Source organism: Prunus mume, linkage group LG8 (genome assembly GCF_029339155.1).
Source record: "Prunus mume cultivar Tortuosa linkage group LG8, ASM2933915v1, whole genome shotgun sequence".
Classification (NCBI taxonomy): domain Eukaryota; kingdom Viridiplantae; phylum Streptophyta; class Magnoliopsida; order Rosales; family Rosaceae; genus Prunus; species Prunus mume.
The window spans coordinates 6,320,951-6,342,875 of record NC_142705.1 but is presented as its reverse complement, the minus strand read 5'-3'; the positions used below and the strand labels follow the sequence as shown (position 1 = coordinate 6,342,875).

At 37.2% G+C, this 21,925-nt stretch overlaps 3 protein-coding genes across 4 annotated transcripts; 2 read left to right on the top strand and 1 right to left on the bottom strand.

Annotated features, from left to right (window-relative positions):
• The first annotated feature begins 528 nt into the window (after positions 1 to 528).
• On the top strand, positions 529 to 4,689 carry LOC148914595 (butanoate--CoA ligase AAE1-like). The gene is given in 3 exon segments (XM_089042372.1): positions 529 to 786; positions 2,752 to 3,235; positions 3,238 to 4,689. Coding segments are annotated over 3 exon segments (1,998 nt in total). The 5' UTR covers positions 529 to 582; the 3' UTR covers positions 4,548 to 4,689.
• A 6,454-nt stretch (positions 4,690 to 11,143) lies between these two features.
• Positions 11,144 to 12,614, bottom strand: LOC103340353 (endochitinase-like). Its single transcript, XM_008243757.3, has 3 exons — positions 12,116 to 12,614; positions 11,733 to 11,883; positions 11,144 to 11,639 (listed from the first exon to the last, which is right to left on the bottom strand). Exons 1-3 carry the CDS (start codon positions 12,546 to 12,548, stop codon positions 11,270 to 11,272), a joined length of 954 nt encoding a protein of 317 aa, XP_008241979.2. The 5' UTR covers positions 12,549 to 12,614; the 3' UTR covers positions 11,144 to 11,269.
• Positions 12,615 to 14,151: 1,537 nt separating this feature from the next.
• LOC103340351 (putative CoA ligase CCL13) lies at positions 14,152 to 20,133 on the top strand. 2 transcript variants are annotated; one of them, XM_008243755.3, is made up of 3 exons: positions 14,152 to 14,399; positions 18,179 to 19,661; positions 19,791 to 20,133. In XM_008243755.3, the coding sequence occupies exons 1-2, from the start codon at positions 14,196 to 14,198 to the stop codon at positions 19,610 to 19,612; spliced, it is 1,638 nt and encodes a 545-aa protein (XP_008241977.2). In that variant the 5' UTR covers positions 14,152 to 14,195; the 3' UTR covers positions 19,613 to 19,661; positions 19,791 to 20,133. The 2 variants fall into 2 exon arrangements, with proteins under 2 accessions (XP_008241977.2, XP_008241976.2); XM_008243754.3 differs by lacking the exon at positions 19,791 to 20,133 and having other exon boundaries at positions 18,179 to 19,760.
• Positions 20,134 to 21,925: the final 1,792 nt, after the last annotated feature.

Genomic DNA, 21,925 nt, shown 5'->3' with positions numbered 1-21,925 from the left:
GCCTCTTCCATAGAATATTGCAACCGCCACACCATTTAAACGGTGAAATGTTAATGAACGCACAAAATTCATATTCCTAGGAAATGGAAACCCATATCAAAAGGGGGTTGGGGTATCATGTCTTCCTATATGAGAGGTTGAAACTCATGTAAGAGGTATTACATTCCCAAAAATGTATTTTTTTATACCAATTTTGAAGCCTCTAACCTGCAAACTAAATCGGGTTCTCTGTATTTGTGCTTTTGGAACCAAATAGCTGTTTAATTGCAAAATACAAGAAATTATACGTACGGGATAGGAAAAAAAATAAAATTTAGAGAGTGATCAAGAATAAATCAAGAACTATACATATGATTCCACTAAGCATTCGTCCTTATCTTAATTAATTACTCTCACGCGAGACACCCAAAAAGAATTTGCATGATTAACTCTTTTATTTTATTTTCTTCTTTTTATGTGCCGAGTCAGGGGAGGAAGCAACGAGATACACATGGTTTCTTCTATATATATATATATATATATAGCCTAACTTATGTAGAATCATATTATGCGGAAGACCCTATAAGCTAGACGTAACAAACCATGAGTAAGGGTTGTCTTGTTCAGTGCTCAGCAAACTACATGCCCTTGTCACCTATAAGCTTCTTAGAGCGAGCAGCTGTCGTCTATGGCGACAAGGTTTCGATCGTCTACTGTGGCCAGAGATTTTCATGGAAGGAGACGCATCAAAGATGTTTCAAGGTCGCTTCAGCTTTTGTCCACCTGGGGATATCCCGCCACGACGTTGTGAGTAGCTATTAATCTTAATTCTTTCATGAACATGAATATATCTTGTGGTTTGACCCCAAACTTTTGTGTGTTTTTAGTTCAAGCATTACTATAGGTATATTAATCCGTTAGTGTACTTAGAGTAAGCTAATACATGTTTTAGGACGTCTATATAAACTTAATTAAGTCTTGTGTTTTCCAAGGTGACTGACGAACGTAACTTTTGATGTCTTTGTTTATCTTTAGTTGTCTATTGCTAATTGATTCCAATTTGTAGATTTTGTCTGTTGTTTGTTTTTCTTTTCTTCTCTTCTGGACCTAGGCAGACAAAGGATAAGGATAGATAGAGACTAGCAGAAAAGAATGACAATACAGACACCACTCTCCCTATCTTTATTGAGAATAAGAAATCAATAATCCACCTATAACATGCGAATAAATTATACTAGGTGGTCGAACAATCGTATTATTTTATAACTTCTTCTTATGTTAGTCCTACCCCAAATACAAGAAATCAATTTTACTTATGAAAGTGATTAGACGGGTGATGACGTGATCCCAAAATAAGAGAGTTTCTTAAGAAAAAAAAAAAGTCTAGCATAATTAGTCGTATAAAATCCGCATACTTAGCTATGACATCACATTCTGAACAGAACCAATATTATGACACTAATTTTTAACAATACAATAAAGTGCAACAGCACATATAGGTTGATTATTATAACTTAATGGTCTTGTCACTAATTGATTATGTCACTAATTATAAGATAATTCAAGATCATGTCACTGATTGATTAATTTTGCTTTTAATTTAGTTGCTAATTTGAAGTGGGATCATGTCAAAAGCCAATACTTTTTGTGTTGGGTACGCTCTTTAGTGTGAACATCTTGAATATTGTAATGCCATATTGTCCAATAGAGAAAAGTAATAAAGGAGAGAAGAGGAGATGTTCACATTTCTTTTTGCTAGAGCAATCACAATCAAAGTAGTACACAACGTAGTACACGACCCAGAGTCAGTCAAAGTAAGGCTTAGAAATATATGCGCGCATACACCTAGCCTAGCTTCTATCTACTTTTAACTTAGTATTAGCAATAGTAAATACTATAGTTTTATCATACATAAAAAGAAATATTTCTCATAGTTCCATATTGGTTTTTTTTTTTTTTTTGGGGGCTTTAACCGAATCCTAAAATTAACTGAGTACACTCTATGATCTAAGTACATTAAAATGTAAAATTAACTAAATACACCTTATTTAACTACCTAAAATACCCCTATTACACCCTAATACATTTTATCACACAACACCAAACCCATTCGAGAACTGACTGCCGAACACTATCAAACCACTAAACCCACCTTGTTGTCCTTGTGACGGTTTCTGTGTTTCTTATGATCTTTAGTAGTTGATATCATGGTTGGCATAACGAAGACAATCAACCCTCTTAAATTTGCTTCTTGTTTTGTTACCAATCTTCTTCTCTGTAGGAACAAATACAACTCAAATAACGATTGCAGTCAATTAGACAAAAAGTTGTATGAATCATAATTTTCGGGCTGCAGTGATGATTCTGTCATCCAGCACTACTAGTGCAGGGGTTTATAAGTCAAATGGCAAATGCCACAGGGAATTAACGTTATAAAAAATTCTTGAAACATATCAAGAAAAAATCCAAGATAAAAGGAGTCCTGGAGACATAACATGCTATATTTTACATGTAATCCAAATACAAGAAAAAAGTAGGTTTTTCTTTTACGTTAGGGTTGAATATGGTGAGTAATGTGTACTTATTAAAATTACATTTGTTTCACAATTTAATATATCCTTTTGGTAATTTTATATTAGGATAAATTAGTAATTCAATAAATAGTTTGGTAGTAAGAGATACTCGGTTAATTTTAGAGTTCGTTCAAAGGCAGGCCTAATGTACCTAACAGTAGCCAAGTAATTAAAATTGTTGATTTACTTCCCTGGCCAGGTTGCAGCTTTTGCACCAAATATTCCAGCACTCTATGAGCTTCATTTCAGCGTTCCAATGGCAGGGGCAATTCTTTGTGCACTTAACATTAGGCTGGACTCTCCCACATTATCATTGATATTACAACAGTTGGAGGCCAAAGCCATTCTTGTAGATCATCAGTACATTGAAGTTGTCCTCCAAGCACTGGACATATTGTCCCAAAAAAAGTCCAATCCACCTCTGCTCATTCTTATCCCAGAGTTTGACCAATCATCGTCATCATCTTCTCCCATTGATCTTGACCTTCCACCAGGTACCCTGAATTACAATGACCTGCTGCAGGCAAAAGCAGAGCCCAACTTTCAGATTCTAAGACCCAACAATGCATGTGACCCAATTTCAGTGAGTTACACTTCTGGCTCAACTGGAAATCCCAAGGGAGTTTTATACAGCCACGGAGCTGTGTCTCTTAATTCATTGGCAGCCATTTTTCAAAGTGACATGAGAAAATGCCAGTGTTCTTATGGACAGTCGAAATGTTTCGGTGCAACGGTTGGTGCTTCCCTTGGGCTGTTGCTGCTCTTGGAGGCACCAACATCTGCCTCAGAAATGTCTCAGCCAAACTCATTTTTGAAGCAATTCATCTCCACAAGGTAACACACATGTGTGGTGCACCTTCTATTTTGAACATCCTAGCAGATGCCTCAGAAAATGACCAAACCAGGGGAATAAAATCAAGGGTGGAGATTATTGTTGTTGGTGCATTGCCAGCACCTCAGATTTTGACCAAGGTTGCAGAGCTGGGATTCAATGTGAGCCATGGATATGGCATGACAGAGGCTCTTGGGCCAGCAATTGTCACACCATGCAAGCCTGGTCAAAAGCAATCTCGGTACAATCTGATGATGGAAGGGGTTGATGTGAAGGATCCAAACACCATGGGAAGTGTGGAATTTGATGGGAAAACAATGGGGGAGATTATGTTCAGAGGCATCACTTTGATGCTGGATTATCTAGAGAATTCAAAACCAGTTCATGAGGTTTTCAAGGGTGGATGGTATAGGACTGGTGACCTGGCAGTTAGGCATCCAGATGGGTACATTCAGATGAAAGACAGGGCAAGGGATATTATCATTTGTGGTGGTGAGGTTATCAGCACCCTTGAGGTGGAATTGAATCCGGCGATCGATTGGGCGATGAATCGGATTCGACAGGAGTATAGTGACATTCAATACAACCCCTCCGACGATTTCAAGTGTATCAAGCTCGAGCGTAAGCGATATGAATGGCAATTTGGAATCAGAGGCTGTAGGGGAACTGAATTCGAGGGTGGGATTTATCATGGGTTGATCTGTTTTCCGAAGGAGTACCCATCGAAGCCTCCTTCATTCAAGCTTTTGACGGAAAATGGTCGCTTCAGAACCGGCAACGAGATCAGGATAAGGCAACTGAATGATTGGCAGCCATCATGGAGGGTGCAAGATGCTTTATATGCACTTATCGAAGGAATGCCCACCTACCCAGATGGTGAAGAATTGGGTTCAGTAGAATACGATAAGTTAGAAAGGCGTGATCTTGCCATCAAATCTCGTGCAGCACCCCCAAAATTTGGCCCTGATGACCGTCAGAAGTTAATTGATCAGATTCATGAATATCTGCTAAGGAAGTCACCACCTGTTCCTGAACTGAGCCCCTCACAGGCCTCCATCGGCACAAGCGGCGGCTATGTCGTCAACGTTAGTGGGAATACATTTAATGCTACTAATTCAAACAGGGTAGGAATCTTGGGTTCTATAAATGAGTTGTTTCAGTAATCTTGTAGGGACTTGGGACTAGTTTAGGGTTGCTGCCATTTAAAAAAAAAAGCTGTTTTTGTTGTGTTTTAAAAAAAAATCAGTGTAAACTATAATTTTAAAAGCGAAAGTATTAGAGCGTTTGGTAATTTTTACCGTAAAAGTGCTATAACTATTTATAATGACTAAAATAGACATGATGCTGAAAATGCTTTTTACTAATTTGTTTGGTAAAAAATAAAACTATAAAGTGCTTTTATACTTTTCTCTCAAAAAATTATATTAATCTTTGCTTAAAGAAAAGTAAAAATTCAAATTCAAATTTAATATATATATATCTTTTTTTTTTCTAGGACCAAATACAACTTTCTTTTTCTTTTTTTAGCCTCAAATACCATAATACACAATCACTTCATATTCTACTAGAACAACCTACAAACATAATTATGTATTGAATAAATTCCAAAAAGATAAAGAGATCACCACGGTAGTAGGTTCATAAACCATCCTTGAAATTGTAGAAATAAAAAAAAACATTGAACCTAGGCTTAAATAAATGGAAAGAAAGAAATATCTAAGAAGATGCACGCATTAAACTTGCACTAATCTTGTTCCTTAATGTTTTTAGTTCTTGTGCTCCAGGCCCTTGAGTAATATGATATTCTTCTTGTGTATCACCCTCCATCTCCATTGCATTTGGATTGTCATTCACTTTGTCAAAATGAATATCACGTTGGGCGTGCCTCCTTAGTTCTTTCCATATTTTCCATTGTTCTTTAAGTGCATCCTACTTATTTTTCAATTGTGATTTATCATACTCAGCTTCTGTCTCTTTATGCATCTGGACTTAAATCTACGACTGTGTTTCTAAAATCTTATCCTATTGTTTTACAGCAAAGCACAACCAGTAGAAAAAAAAAAACATAGAAGCAACACGTCTACAAAAAGTTTGAGAGATTGAAGAGATTGAAGAATAAATATATACATCCCAAAAATTTATAATCAATAACTTTGAAGAGATTGATAATCTACCTTGTGAAAGAGATTGAGAGAGATTGAGCGAATGATTGTCTCCAAACTTGGGAGGCTACGTGAAGATGAACTTGGTGTCTGCAGATTTGAGAGAAATACGTGAGGATAAATTTCTAACTTAATAAGGGTATTTGTGGAATTGAGAAAATTTCATTAAAGGGAGTGCGCTGCTTCAATTAAAATCAGCTTTAAAAAGCAATCTGCTGTCAAACGACCATTACTTTTAAAATAAGCAGGATATTTTATTTTTACAAAACACCTTAAACTGCTAAACTTTAAAGTTAAGCAGGTTTTTGGCCAAAAAAGCAATCTCAAATGGGCCTTAGGGGCGAGCCCATAGCCCAAGGCCCAAAGCTGTGGGGGGCACAAAAATATGATTTTTTTAGCCTATATATTTACATTTTAAAAAAATTTATTATTATAAAATAAAAAAATAATGAAAACAAATAAAAAAACCCAAAACCGTTAGTGTCCTAGAAGGAAGTAGACATAATCATGGCTAGCTGGCAGCACAAACCTGTTTGAGATTCTCTAGGAAACTAAATATAAATTATATAATATAATATTTCAAAAAAAAAAAACAATGAAACTAAACATATGGAAACAAAGAGTTCTTAACCAAAAAAAAAAAAAAAAAACCAAACAAACGTTCTTATCTTAACAAAAAAAAAAAACCTGGTAGTGGCAGCAACACATATTGGAAGCTTTAGCAATTTGAAGGTGTTGAGGCCCAAAAAGTCAAGGGAAGCAGGACATTTAAAGCCCAATATAACATATAATGTTGGCCATGCGTTAATCTAACCTGTATTTTTTGATTTAATTCATTAAATAAATATAGAAATAGTGCACATGCCATGCCAAATTGATAATACATTTTTCCCATGTCAATCACCTATCAAGCTCACATGAACCCAAGTCATGTGGTTTACGGGGCTTGCATGAGAGATTGTGGTGTGAAAGGTTACGGAGGTCCACAAGGCCCACATAAGCTCTTGGATAACGGAGACTTTGGGCTAACTACTTGGGAGCACCAAAGTCCAAGCCCATTACTTAGAGTTATCCAATGTGGGTGAGCAAATGAGATATTTTTCAAGCAGTCTACAACGCTTCCTTTTACCCATAGGAAATAATCAGTTTATGGTACCTAGTTTCACCTGTTGGAAAATAGCATGCCTCAATGCTTCTTTTTAACCACTGGAAATAGGTTGGTTCCAGCATATTCCTTTACCTATTGGAAATAAAGGAAAATCCTCACCCTTTATAATTTGGCATTTATGGTTCAAGCAAAAGGGACCAATTTTTCTTCAGCCAACACTCCCTCACTCGGTTGCTGCAAGCATCCCATCATCCATCAACCCCTTCAGCAACCACGGACTACTTTTCTTCCTTCATTCAGATTGCTGCAAGCATTCCAGCGGCCATCCCAGCCATTCCTCAGCCATCACAACCATGTCTTCTATTTTCTCACTCTTGAAATCCCTCATCTTCTCCATAAAACCTCACCAAGCATAACTCCAAGCTTTTCCTTTCTTCCAAGCTATAAACATCATAGCTTTCGAGCCTCAAGCTTTTCCTTTTATGCTCCCACCTCTAAAACTCATAAATTTCTCTAGAATCATTGTCACAAACACCATTGTAGGGATCTTTTTATTCCAGCAGCCTGACGAATGGACTTGGGCTGCCGAAAATAGAAACAGTAAAATTACCCCCTGAGTCTAAGTTCAAAAATCAGACCCCAAGAATGCTTCGAAAGGATAGTGAAACCTTAGGAAACACCTTGGTTACCTTCACCAACAAAAATAACAACAGCTTACAGGTAGATTCTTAGCTTGGCATGAGAGGCTTGTGGCATGGGAGCAAAGTTTCCATGAGTTTAGCACTAAAGAGAAAATTATGTGTTCTTGGGAGGAAGAAATGGTGTCCAGGTAAGAGAGGAAAGGTTTGCAAGAGCATTTGGCTAAGAGGGAGGGGAAAGAAAGGAAAGGGTAGCTTGAGTGTTTCTTCCGGCAGCTTGACAGTGACTCTGTCAAATGTTAGAGCAATCTGCCAGAAAATGGAAAATGGGGAAGAATGGTGAATAGTGCATAAAATTGCTGGGTTTTGCAAGTAAGAGAGGAAGCTTGCTCTCTAGTTGTGGATGATTTTTGTTGGGCAGAAGAGGCCCTATTTATAGCAGCTGGAAGCCATTCTTTTTCCAAGAAACCCTAATGGCTTCTATCCCATTTTGCTAAGTCTTTCCCTTCCTTTCTCCCTTTATCTCTTCAATCATCCTATTTTGGTAAAATCTACTCTGCTCATTTGCACAAAATCAGGGATTTTGGGGTCTTATGGTCCTTGCCCTAGTGAAGAATTCATATTTTTAGACATCCCCCTTCCTCTCTTTTCTCCCCTCTTTCATGGTCAGATCTGATAAATGAAAGAAATGGGTATACATCCTGGTTTGAAGGATGATTCCCACTTTGTGCGCCAACATCCCATGGTTCGCTGGGTGTTTCTTGCTTGAAACTTGTTCCTTCCCACGTGTTGGAGCCTCCTAGCGACTCTGCACACATGGCCTTTCAATCTTCACCCATGGCTTTGTTTTCTATCCAGTTGCTGATGGTTTTGCAGATATTTATTTTATTTATATGGGCCTTCTAGAACAATGAGTTGGCTTATCAAATAAATGGGCCAACTTCATCAAGTTTTGGCCTATTTTGTTGAGGTGTTGGGCTAATTTTGGTTAAGCTAATTAGCTATTTTGACTAAGGTAATGGACTATTTTGGTTAGGACATTTTCTCTCTTGTGCTCACCCATATGTTTGGGCCTAAGAAATGAGTTTGAGTTCCCAGGCTCCCAAATAACCCGGAACTTCCATTTCTCGGCCCATCCATGGGCCTTATGATAACTTATTACTATCCATACCACAACCCACTCAAGCAAACCTCGGGTATTCAAGTGGCTTGGGGCCCACTTAAGCTTGTGGCGTGATTGGATGCGAATAATAATTCCTTGCTTGGCGTGGCATGTTGCTTGACGTGCTTCAATTTTATCGTTCTTGAAAATGGACACGGTGCTTAGTTTAGAATAGGCTTGTATTTTATAATATTATTTCAGTCATTAGCATGACAAATTATTTATTTAGCATGGCACGTGGACTATTATTTGTATATGACGAGTCTTCGTGTACTCCGATATGTGACTTTTCTTAATACAATATCGTATTGGACTGAAAGCTTATTTGGGCCTAACCATAGACTTTTTTGGGCCTCAACAACCATACCTTTCAAAGTCTTAAGCTTTTCTTTTTTCAGCCATGCTCTTTGAAACCCCATTCATTTGACTGCTATAAGCATCCCAATAACCATCACAACAAACAATCAAACCATCATAACCATAGCTTCAAACAATAAATTCTCAACACTCAAACTCAAGCATATCAAACACCAACCTAAGCACAAGCATTCTCATTTGCTAAACTTGTGGGTTTTTAGCTGCCACACTCCAAGCTCGTACAATCTCATATCAACATCAGCAAATCATCTTCAACTCTTCGTCAAGCTGCTGGAAATATCCGCACAAAATACGCAGTCGCTGGAAGAAAAACAAAGTACTCCCCTGGGATTTGCTTCTCCCTTGGGATACTTTGGACCTAGTTCTCGCTAACTTAGAAAAAGGGGCAACAAATGCTTGATTCACCACGTTATGGTAGTCCAAGAATCAACAAACCCGGATGAGCCTTCCGACGGAAAAAAGACCCCAACAGAAGGTCTTTTCTTTGTGTCATTCTTTTTTATAAATAGATGTATAATATGATTTTTGTAAGATACATATTTGTTAATTTTTTTTTTCTTTTTATTTGATTTAGCAAAAAACTCAACAGAGATTTTTGTTCTTCACAATTGGAAATTTGAAGTTTCGAATTGAGGAAAAATATGCCCAAAATCCAAATTTTATTATTCTTTGTTCATTAGTTTTATTGTTATTGTTTGTGTTCTTATAAAAATTAGAAAATGTTACCTAATAAAATTAATTTGTTGATAAAATTTTTTTGTAATTTTAGTTTTTAATTTGTCTAAAAGGGCACTCTCTAGAAATTTTCCCTGGGGCTTAGAAAACCTAGGACCGGCTCTACTTAGGGGGTGTATTTAATTGAGCTAAATTTGAGATTTTAATAATCTTGTAGGGACTTAAGAACTTGGGGGGTGTATTCAATTGAGATACAATTGAGATTTTAACATGAATTTTAACCGGATTTGTAATTATATGATTTTAATGGATTGCAATTACATGATTTTACTTATGATTTTAATATATTACAGTTACAGAATCTCTTCTTCTGCAACGCACCAGTACTAGTAACTAATCAGTCACACCAATCAACAACCAAAGAGGCAAGTTTTGAGCTTTGAAATTGGAAGTAAGACTAAGGGCAAGCAATTCTGTATTTCCTTTTGTCAGATTTTGATTTATTCATAATTTGGTGGTTTATTAGATTTGGAATATTTTAGTTTTGGGTTTAGGGACAGCCAATTCATATGGAGGAAGATGAGAAAAGTGGTGGTTGTTTTTTTCGTTGTTTACTGTACACTGAGGGAGAGAGGAGAGTGCAGGAAAGAGGAGAAAGAGGGGTCAGGGTTTGAGGGTCTGATCAGGTGCTTTGCAGGACTGGGAAAGCAAAACGTGGTAGGTCGATTGGTCGGGAGAGAAAGGAGGGTGGGTTTTGATCATGTGGTTGAAGAGAGAGATGGAGTCATTGAGGGTGGAGATTGAGGCATAGGATTGGAGGAGGGCGTTGTGGACGCGAAGGTCAAGTGGGACTTTGTGGTGGTGACGATGGAGTTGAAGAACTTCTTCGCGTCTGAGAGGTTGGCGGAGGTGAAGGGGTTTCTGAAGGTTGGTTCTCTGGTTTTCTCCGAAAGTTGGGGTAGGATTTTCTTGGTGGTTTTCTTGGGAAAGTGATGGGGTCTGTGAGATGGGGACTCGTTTGGGACTAAAGAAGATGGCTTTGTGATAAGTGAGGTTGAAACTGAGGACCGAAGTGATGGTGGGATTTTCCCTATTTCTTCCTCTTCTTCTTCTTCTTCTTCTTTGGTGGGTGGAAGCTCTGTGCAGGTGTTAGGGTTTTGCAGGGGGGGAGATTTGGGGATTGCGGGTGCTGTGATGGGTCATGGGGAGGTTTACTCCTTTAGATTCGTTATTGACATTGTTAGCGCTAAAGCCCGGTTTTTTGCAATGGCCCAAAATGAAAAGCCTGGATGTTGATGAAAAACGACATATCGTAAATTGCAAAAGATTATGACCTTAATAAATTTAGAGAGCAAGTGGAGTAAGTAACAAATTGAATTTTAAAGTTAGTTATTACAGTTGTCCTTTAGTATATTAAACAGAGTTTATTTAGAGGATGTTCTATGTTTAAATTTCATGGCAATCGAATCAAACAAAGAACGATGCTTTGACATTTTTTATATAATAATTGACAAGTGAGTAGTATAAGGTTAACTGATAACTCGAATGTTTAAAATTATTTACTCGCTCATTTGGTGTTTGTTGCTCTCAAATTTTTTTATTTTATTTTTGTAATATCACTTGTATTTAAAGAAAATTAGTGCAAATGCTAAGTAACAAGCTTTTATTTATGAAATAGAAACGAGACATTTCCTATTACATAGGATGATTATTGTATTATTTGGTAGACCGCTCATAAGATTATTTTAGCCTTTTGTCTTTTTTAGGCAAAAGGCCTTTGGTTGTAACAGTCCAAGTTGTCCCCTGGGCTCACTCCCAAAATCTCAGAATACCTTTTGTAGAACCCAATCCTACTAGCCACCCTATCATCCTGGCCATGCCCACATTCAAGCCCACCGTTGATTATATTGGTGATCACTCCATACCCGGGGACCCGACCGGCCGACGTGTCTGCAGCAGATGGGCTCCACCTGCCAGTGATGACGTCATGGCTCGATGGCTTGTTTCCCTGTGGGGTCATCCAGAACCATATAGCTGTCCTGAATGATACAACCGGGTCAGTGGCCACTAGATCCGGATTGGCTATCAGATCCTGTCCGATTGCTTTACCCGCTTGACCATAGTTGTAGTTGCTAGAAGAAAAGTCAACAAGTAAACAAGTCAGTCAAAGTAAACAAGTCAATGGACCAGAACTCGTTAGGTGAAGAGATAAGAGAGAGACTTACTGCGTGAGTTGGATGGGTCCTCTGCCGTAATATTTCTTGCCGGCAGCGCAGGGGTATTGGGCGGATGGTGTACAATATACATCTTGGTTATTTTCATTGATAAAGCAATATCCCCATGCATATGGTCCATCTGGTGCAGTTGCCCATCCTCCTGCATAATCAAAATGAATAAAATTTTTACAATTAAATTAGTGTTGGTCCTCTTTTAAAGATAAGAAAACCGATTTAAATTGACCAAAAATTTAGTCCCCCAATCTAAAAATCCTAGCTCCGCCTCTGTGCCTAACTGAGAGGTAATCCGCAATATAATTCCATAAGTCAAAATGATCATTAAACTAGTTTTATACCAAGCAAACAATCATGACTAATTTTAGAGTACTGACCAGTAGTCTCATGAGAGGTTTGAGCCAAGAAAGCAGCAAGCTCCCTCTTCCGGACAGTAACATCCCCAGTTGTGCCAAACCCACTAAAAGTCCGAGCAGCAGCAATGAAAGCATCATACTTGTAGAACCCATTACTTTTGCATCTCGCGTCATTTCGGTACTTGAGCATCTGGTCAAAAACAGCTGAGCTAACGACGCTGCTGACATCACCACCGCCACCACTTGGAGTTGGGGTTGGGGTTGGTTTAGGGGTCGAGGCACATTGGCTCTGGCAACCAGTGGCGCAATAAGCAGCTGTGCTGCCGCACCACCCATATTCGCTGCAGCACAGCCCATTGGGGCACACTGCATTTCCAGCTTGCCTCCCACATTGCTCTGCTGAGATCCCCAACAACAAAGCTAGGGATAAAATGATAAGACTCTGTAACTTCATTTTCCTTTTCCGAAAGTGTTTGATGTCTTTTTGATCTGTGGATTGGGTTTCGTGGGGATGTGTATATATAGCGCAGCGAGGAAGCGGTTTTGTTTGACTATTTTCTCAAATTGGAAAAGTACCCACCCTATTAATTGTATTTGCTTTTTTCTTCTAAGTTTGTTTTAGTTATGGAAATTGCACAAGAGGGTTATTTTTAGTGACGGTGTATTTGGGCAGGCCGCTAGAAAGTATCTGAAAGGTTTGCGTACGGAGTGACTAGTTCCCCCTCGAAACACGTCAATCGATTGAAATTTCAAAATTGAAGGATAAGGGCAGGAACAGTGAATATCTCTTCTTTTGACCACACAGTCTAAAACCAAGTCTATAGAAATCAAGGTGAATGTGATTGATCAAAGTTACCCCAGTAGTATAATTTTCTTACTATTTCTTACTTCTTTGTTTCATTCTTGTCATAGATTCTTATCTTTCGCTCACACTCTCTATGTATTTGAAACTTTTTATTTTGTCTGTGTAAAAATATGTCTGGCTACAGGAAAAGGAAAATATCAGAGGATATATCAGTTTCCGTGGGGGCAATGGGAACTATTTGAAATCACAAACTTGCAAAAGGGATTTCTTTATCAATAAGAGGAGAAAGAGTTCTAATAAACGGGGATATAACTATTTTGCTGTTCTTAGTTAATAACGTTATAGCATGTGTGATAACACTTTCACGTGACATAACATTATTAGTTAAGAATAGTAAAATAGTATTACTCCTATTGCAACTAAGTTTTTCTTAATAAGAGTTACCTCATCATTATGTCTTACTCCAAGTGTAAATAGGATTATTTTTTATTTGACCAATAACTTTTCATTGACCCAAAAAAAAACCAATAAATTTTCAGTCACGACCGTCGACCCCATCATTTAGGTGAGGAATTCAATGCCAACGTGCCAAGTACCGTTTTTGTTTAAAGAGAGAAGCATACATTGTTGAATATTCTTTCTTGGTCTCCCCACAAATTAGAAGGAAATGAAATTGTTAAAAGGACTATATGTTAACTATTGGGCTTGGGCTTGGGCCCGGGTCGCATTATTTTGGGCTGAAATTCTATATGTCATTTTTTTATTATGACTTTTCAATTTCAATGGTCTCTTTCATAGAATATTGCAACCGCCACACCATTTAAACGGTGAAATGTTAATGAACGCACAAAAATCATATTCCTGGGACATGTAAGAGGTATTACATTCCCAAAAATGTATTTTTTTATACCAATTTTGAAGCCTCTAACCTGCAAACTAAATCGGGTTCTCTGTATTTGTGCTTTTGGAACCAAATAGCTGTTTAATTGCAAAATACAAGAAATTATACGTACGGGATAGGAAAAAAAATAAAATTTAGAGAGTGATCAAGAATAAATCAAGAACTATACATATGATTCCACTAAGCATTCGTCCTTATCTTAATTAATTACTCTCACGCGAGACACCCAAAAAGAATTTGCATGATTAACTCATTTATTTTATTTTCTTCTTTTTATGTGCCGAGTCAGGGGAGGAAGCAACGAGATACACATGGTTTCTTCTATATATATATATAGCCTAACTTATGTAGAATCATATTATGCGGAAGACCCTATAAGCTAGACGTAACAAACCATGAGTAAGGGTTGTCTTGTTCAGTGCTCAGCAAACTACATGCCCTTGTCACCTATAAGCTTCTTAGAGCGAGCAGCTGTCGTCTATGGCGACAAGGTTTCGATCGTCTACTGTGGCCAGAGATTTTCATGGAAGGAGACGCATCAAAGATGTTTCAAGGTCGCTTCAGCTTTTGTCCACCTGGGGATATCCCGCCACGACGTTGTGAGTAGCTATTAATCTTAATTCTTTCATGAACATGAATATATCTTGTGGTTTGACCCCAAACTTTTGTGTGTTTTTAGTTCAAGCATTACTATAAGTATATTAATCCGTTAGTGTACTTAGAGTAAGCTAATACATGTTTTAGGACGTCTATATAAACTTAAGTAAGTCTCGTGTTTTCCAAGAGAAACTTATTGTAAGTCGAGGGCAAATGGAGGAAGTGCATGGACATGTCGTGTCGAGAGAGAGAGGGAGAGAGAGAGAGGTAGATATTTGATCTGTTTGATTAAAACCAGTGAGGAAACCAGGTAGCCATGAATATTGCAAAGCCATCGATCATTAACCAACGATAGGCAATGACTAGTTTGCCAAAAAGACTGAGACTTTAGCAAGTCAATAGTCCATTGTACTTTATTGCGTGACTGTCGGGGTTTGATCTTTTTTAATATTTAACAAGTCAATACATACAACTTGGGACGATATTATTTACACATTGGCGGGTCAAATGGACAATGGCCATGAGCCCCATGATCATCGCACCACCAAGTAACATGGTGAGCCTCCTTAGCTATATGTGCCTGTCGGCGTTTTATTTATATAAAACTGTCCCATGACGGCTGGCTGACCAACTTCAATTAATCTGTGAACCATAGAGCTGCAATTGCGGGCACATACATGCATCATATACTCTGCATATATTATATAAATAGAATGATTCTTCAATGGAAGTTTATTTAAGGACACCTTTATAGGACCCACTTTGCATTGTATTTCACTAATCCAAACAATCTATGTTTTAGATAATCATTCAAAGATAATTTCTATAAAAAATCACTTGAATCCGATATCATTTGACTACTCAATTGTGTTATTGAAATTTTAGTATTTTCCTTGAAGCACCTTGTTTATTGATTTTGTATGATATAATTGGATGTCGAAACGGTTTTCGATTTCTCTAATTTGTTGCAAGGATGATCTATGAATGTAGACTTAAACAATAGATGATTTGGATCATTAGGAAAAAAATTCGTAGCATACCCTAAAAGATATCCCTTAAATAATTTATTTGAGGAATCCTTAGAATATATATATATATATAGCTACAAAATTATTATATAAACAACTCTAGAAACTTGTACTTCCGTTTGTTTCTTGATTCTTCTTTCTTTATTATATTGATCTCTTTTGCTAGCTAAGCTATGACAAAATAAAAAGTAGTGGTCTAGCATGATTTCAACTAATGGAAAACTTTGATCACCACAAAGCTCCTTCTTTACTATTAGATTTTATTTTTTTAATGTAGTGAAATAGTAGAGGTTGCGCTCACGCACATGTATAATGTAAATCTGTTATGAAATTCACATGCATCTGTATATAATACAAATAGGGTAATGTTCGTTTACTAACTTTATGTTGTTAGACAAATACTTATTATGAGACTACGCGTAAGTTTGAATCATTCATATATTAAGACAATAACCAATTTAATCGATAATCAAGATTCACATACTTATATGGTCGATGGATAGTATGTTAAAAATAGTGGAAATCATATTGTGAATCTAGCAAAAGAGATCAATACAAAGTAATTCATGCATGTGCGTCCAAGGTGACTGACGAGCGTAGCTTTTGATGTCTTTGTTTATCTCTAGTTGTCGGTTGTTTGTTTTTCTTTTCTTCTTCTGGACCCAGGCAGACAAAGATAAGGATAGGTAGAGACTAGAACAAAAGGATGAGAATACAGACACCACTCTCCCTATCTTTATTGAGAATAAGAAATCAATGGAAACACAAACACTTACTAAAGCCCAAAAGTTACGTCAGTCAAGTGCCCTTTTTAGTACTGCATGCGTTACACGCATTCATGCACTTCAATAGCAAGAGTGATCCTAATAAAAACAAGAAGATAGTTTTAAGTGAAACGGTTGGACTAAGTGGAATTCCTGCATTGGAATTCCACCCGGCCTTATGTTGGAGAGATAATCCACTTATAGCATGACCTGTGAATAAATTATACTAGGTGGTCGAACAATCGTATTATTCTATAACTTCTTCTTAAGTTGGTCTTACCGCAAATACTAGGAATCAATTTTACTTATGAAAGTGATTAGACGGGTGATGACGTGATCCCAAAATAAGAGAGTCCCTTATGAAAAAGAAAAAAAAAAGTCTAGCATAATTAGTCGTATAAAATCTGCATACCTAGCTATGACATCACATCCTGAACAGAACCAGTATTGTGACACTAATCTTTAACAATACAATAAACTGCAACCGCACATATAAGTTGATTATTATAACTTAATGGTCATGTCACTAATTGATTATGTCACTAATTATAAGATAATTCAAGATCATGTCATTGATTGATTAATTTTGCTTTTAATTTAGTTGCTAATTTGAAGTGGGATCATGTCAAAAGCCGATGCTTTTTGTGTTGGGTACGCTCTTTAGTGTGAACATCTTGAATATTGTAATGCTATATTGTCCAATAGAGAAAAGTAATGAAGGAGAGAAGAGGAGATGTTCACATTTCTTTTTGGTAGAGCAATCACAATCGAAGTAGTACATAATGTAGTACAAAACCCAGAGTCAGTCAAAGAAAGATAGGCCCTCTAGAAATATATGCGCGCATACACACATACACCGAAAAAAAAGTAGGCTCAAGTCGACTAACTACTATAATCTAGTCTAGCTTCTATCTACTTTTAATTTAGTGTTAGCAAGAGTAAATAATATAGTTTTATCATACATAAAAAGAAATATTTCTCATAATTCCATTTTGGTTTTTTTATTTTTTGGGTGTTAACCGAATCCTAAAATTAACTTAGTACATCATATAATCTAAATACACCTTAATAAATTAAATTAAAATGTAAAATTAACTAAGTATACCCCATTTAACTACCAAAAATACCCCTACTACACCCTAATATATTTTATCACATAACACCAAACTCATTCGAGAGCTGACTGCCGAACACTATCAGACCACTAAACCCACCTGGCTGCTGAACTTGCTCCTTAACCCACCTTGTTGTCCTTGTGACGGTTTCTGTGCTTCTTATGATCTTTAGTAGTTGATATCATGGTTGGCATAACGAAGACAATCAACCCTCTTAAATTTGCTTCTTGTTTTGTTACCAATCTTCTTCTCTGTAAGGACAAGTACAACTCAAATAACGATTGCAGTCAATTAGACAAAAAGTTGTTTGAATCATAATTTTCGGGCTGCAGTGATGATTCTGTCATCCATCACTACTAGTGTAGGGGTTTATAAGCCAAATGGCAAATGCCACAGGGAATTAAAGTTATAAAGAAATCATGAAACATATATATCAGGAAAAAATCCAAGAAAAAAGGAGTCCTGGAGACATAACATGCTATAATTTAGTGTAGGTTTTTCTCTTACGTTTGATTAGGGTTGAATATGGTGAGTAGTGTGTACTTATTAAAAATTACATTTGTTTCACAATTTAATATATCCTTTTGGTCATTTTATATTAGGATAAATTAGTAATTCAATAAATAGTTTGGTAGTAAGGGGTACTCGGTTAATTTTAGAGTTCGTTTAACAGCACCATTTTTCTTTTAATTGGAAGTAAGAGAATTCGATTACTTAACATTCTCTAATAACATGAAGAAAAATACTACTAAACTTGTAGTTAGTTGGTTAATCTACCTCAATAGTGGATTGTACATGCTTTATATTAGAGGCAGGTCTAATGTACCTAACAGTAGCCAAGTAATGAAAATTGTTGATTTTCTTCCCCGGCCAGATTGCAGCTTTTGCACCAAATATTCCAGCACTCTATGAGCTTCATTTCAGCGTTCCAATGGCAGGGGCAATTCTTTGTGCACTTAACATTAGGCTGGACTCTCCCACATTATCATTGATATTACAACAGTTGGAGGCCAAAGCCATTCTTGTAGATCATCAGTACATTGAAGTTGTCCTCCAAGCACTGGACATATTGTCCCAAACAAAGTCCAATCCACCTCTGCTCATTCTTATCCCAGAGTTTGACCAATCATCATCATCATCTTCTCCCATTGATCTTGACCTTCCACCAGGTACCCTGAATTACAATGACCTGCTGCAGGCAAAAGCAGAGCCCAACTTTCAGATTCTAAGACCCAACAATGAATGTGACCCAATTTCAGTGAGTTACACTTCTGGCTCAACTGGAAATCCCAAGGGAGTTTTATACAGCCACAGAGCTGTGTATCTTAATTCATTGGCAGCCATTTTTCAAAGTGACATGAGAAAAATGCCAGTGTTCTTATGGACAGTCGAAATGTTTCGGTGCAACGGTTGGTGCTTCCCTTGGGCTGTTGCTGCTCTTGGAGGCACCAACATCTGCCTCAGAAATGTCTCAGCCAAACTCATTTTTGAAGCAATTCATCTCCACAAGGTAACACACATGTGTGGTGCACCTTCTATTTTGAACATCCTAGCAGATGCCTCAGAAAATGACCAAACCAGGGAAATAAAATCAAGGGTGGCGATTATTGTTGCTGGTGCATTGCCAGCACCTCAGATTTTGACCAAGGTTGCAGAGCTGGGATTCAATGTGAGCCATGGATATGGCATGACAGAGGCCCTTGGGCCAGCAATTGTCACACCATGCAAGCCTGGTCAAAAGCAATCTCAGTACAATCTGATGATGGAAGGGGTTGATGTGAAGGATCCAAACACCATGGAAAGTGTGGAATTTGATGGGAAAACAATGGGGGAGATTATGTTCAGAGGCAACACTTTGATGCTGGATTATCTAGAGAATTCAAAACCAGTTCATGAAGTTTTCAAGGGTGGATGGTATAGGACTGGTGACCTGGCAGTGAGGCATCCAGATGGGTACATTCAGATGAAAGACAGGGCAAGGGATATTATCATTTGTGGTGGTGAGGTTATCAGCACCCTTGAGGTGGAGGCAGTTTTGCTGACTCATCCACAAGTTTTGCAGGCTGCTGTTGTGGGGAGACATGATGAGGTTTTGGGGGAGACTCCTTGTGCTTTTGTGAAGTTGAAGGAGGCGTTTGGTGGTGGTGGTGAAGCAAGTTCTAGAGAGATTATAGAGTTTTGTGAGGGGAAATTGCCTGGTTTTATGGTTCCAAAAGTTGTGATATTTGGGGATTTGCCTAGCCCAACTGGGAAGATACAAAAATTTGTTCTGAGGGAGAAGGCCAATCTTGTGGGAGGCCAAGAATAAGATGCCTAATCTCTGATTATAGCCATTGGATTTGACAATTGGCAAACAGGTTTGTTGGTTTTACATGAAAACTTTCAGTATTTAGGTAGTGGTGTGGATGATTAATTACTTATTACTTTTTTGGGTATACTATAATAAGGTTACAATAGTGTTTTTCTTTTTCTTTGTTACATTGCAGGAAATCGAACAATATGCATTTCGATTAGGGTCGTATTCTATAGTTACGATTCTACCATATATGTCTTTTTCATTCCGTCGAAAATCTATTTTACGGTATAGACGCTTATGACCTCCCCCTCTATGCCTTGCGGTAATGATTCCTCTGGCATTACAACCTTTACCACAACGATGTTGTCCATAGATCAAATTATTTCGTGGATTGGATTGATTGTCTACGGCTCCATTGCGTGTGCTCGGGAAACATAATTATTATACTATGATGCTCTTCCAAATCTAAGTTCTCCATAGATTTGAAGTAACTTATGTTACAAAAGGAGATGCTTAGGATGTCAATCATGAAATTGAAGTCTCAAAGTGAATATTGTGACAACCATTTTGCCATAATAGTCATATCATATTATAAGAGCAATTGCCATAACGCTCAATTGTAGCACTAGTTTCTGAATTTGTACCTCAATTTGAATTCGTAAAATGGCTTCTAGAGTTCATGAATTCCACTTCCGTTAGCACCGTTATATTTGCTGTTAAATTTAATGGCAAAATGGGCATTTCATGTCCAACCCATCCCCACACCAGAAAACTTATTGACCATTGATTCAAATCTGTAAAATGTTGCTACTGGGGAGTGGATGACGGTGTGCTAGCCATCAGAAGGGAATCTGCATGGTTCAATTCCCCCAAGTCTTCTCCGAGTATAGCCTCTATTTCTTTAACAAAAAAGTAAGAAAAAACCTATTTCTTTTAAACAAATTATTACAAAAAACCCAGTATAGCCGACCGGCTTTACTATTTCTTTTAAAAGATTTAAAAACAGCGTGTAGCCGATCGACTGTACTATTTCTTTAACAAAAAATTAAAAACATAGTATAGCCGGTCGGCTATACTATTTCTTTTTTAAAAGTTGAAAAAACCGAGTTTAGTCGCTCGGCTATACTATTTCTTTTAAAAAATGGGAAAAACAGCGTATAGCCGAGCGGTTATACTATTTCTTTTCTTTTTTTAAAAAGGGTATAGCCGGCCGGCTATACTATTACTTTAACAAAAAAATAAGATAAAAAAGAGTATTTTAAAAATTTTGAAAATGATTATAGCCGTCCGGCTATACTATTTGGTCGAAAAAATGTTAAAAACCCGAGTATAGCCCGCCGGGTGCACGATTTTTTTTAAACAATTAAAGACATAATATAGCCGCGCGGCTCTACGGTATATAAAATTGATGTCTGCTCTGCTCCTATCTATTTCTGTAACAATTTCAACTGTAGACTCATCTTCTGTAGCTAAGAGTAAACATCCATTCATAAGAAATTTCATGCTTACAGTTCTAGAGGTCTCGTGTCCTGCGGTGCTACAAGGGAATCATCACACGTTGTAGAGTGAAAAATCTGAGATTTGAACTCTCAATATGTGTACAAAACCAGATAGGAAGAACGCATTGAAGGATACAAAATTCTCTCTTACCAGCTTCAGAAGATCTCCGACATCAGTGTCATTATTTATTTTTTCTTACCGAAAAAGAGAAACCATGAGAAGAAAAGAAAGCTCCAACTCCACATCATATCTCATTGAAAAATCAGCAAGTTACTGTCCAACAACTTCTTAAATTACAGTGACAAGAAGATGAAATAGGTATGCACAATGCTGGACTCCCTTTAGAAGGTATAAGGTAGTTCTTTGTTAATAAGTTATAAAAATATGGAATGCAAAGTTCTTCACCATATAAAATCAGATGAAATAGATACATCATATCGATGGATAATGCCAAGTATATTAAGCAGCTGTCCATTGTCCTCGTATACTAACCTGCACTTGAAAGTGATAAATTTCAGTGTAATCAATTAGACATACCTCCTAGACAAAAGAGAAAAGATGAACAGGATAAGTTCTAAGAACTTGTGACCAAACCTTCACACCACTCATTGCTTCAATGTACTCAGCGAGCCTCATTTTGTTAACCTTCTTAACCTACAACATGAGCCTATTTAAAAGTATATGAATATACTATACTATATGAATAGAATATTTTTAAAGTATCTATAAATAGGCTATACGTTTAAAATGCAGTCTCAGTATAATCTGGTGGTGATGGAAGGGGTTGATGTGAAGGATCCAAAAAACAATGGAAAGTATGGCATT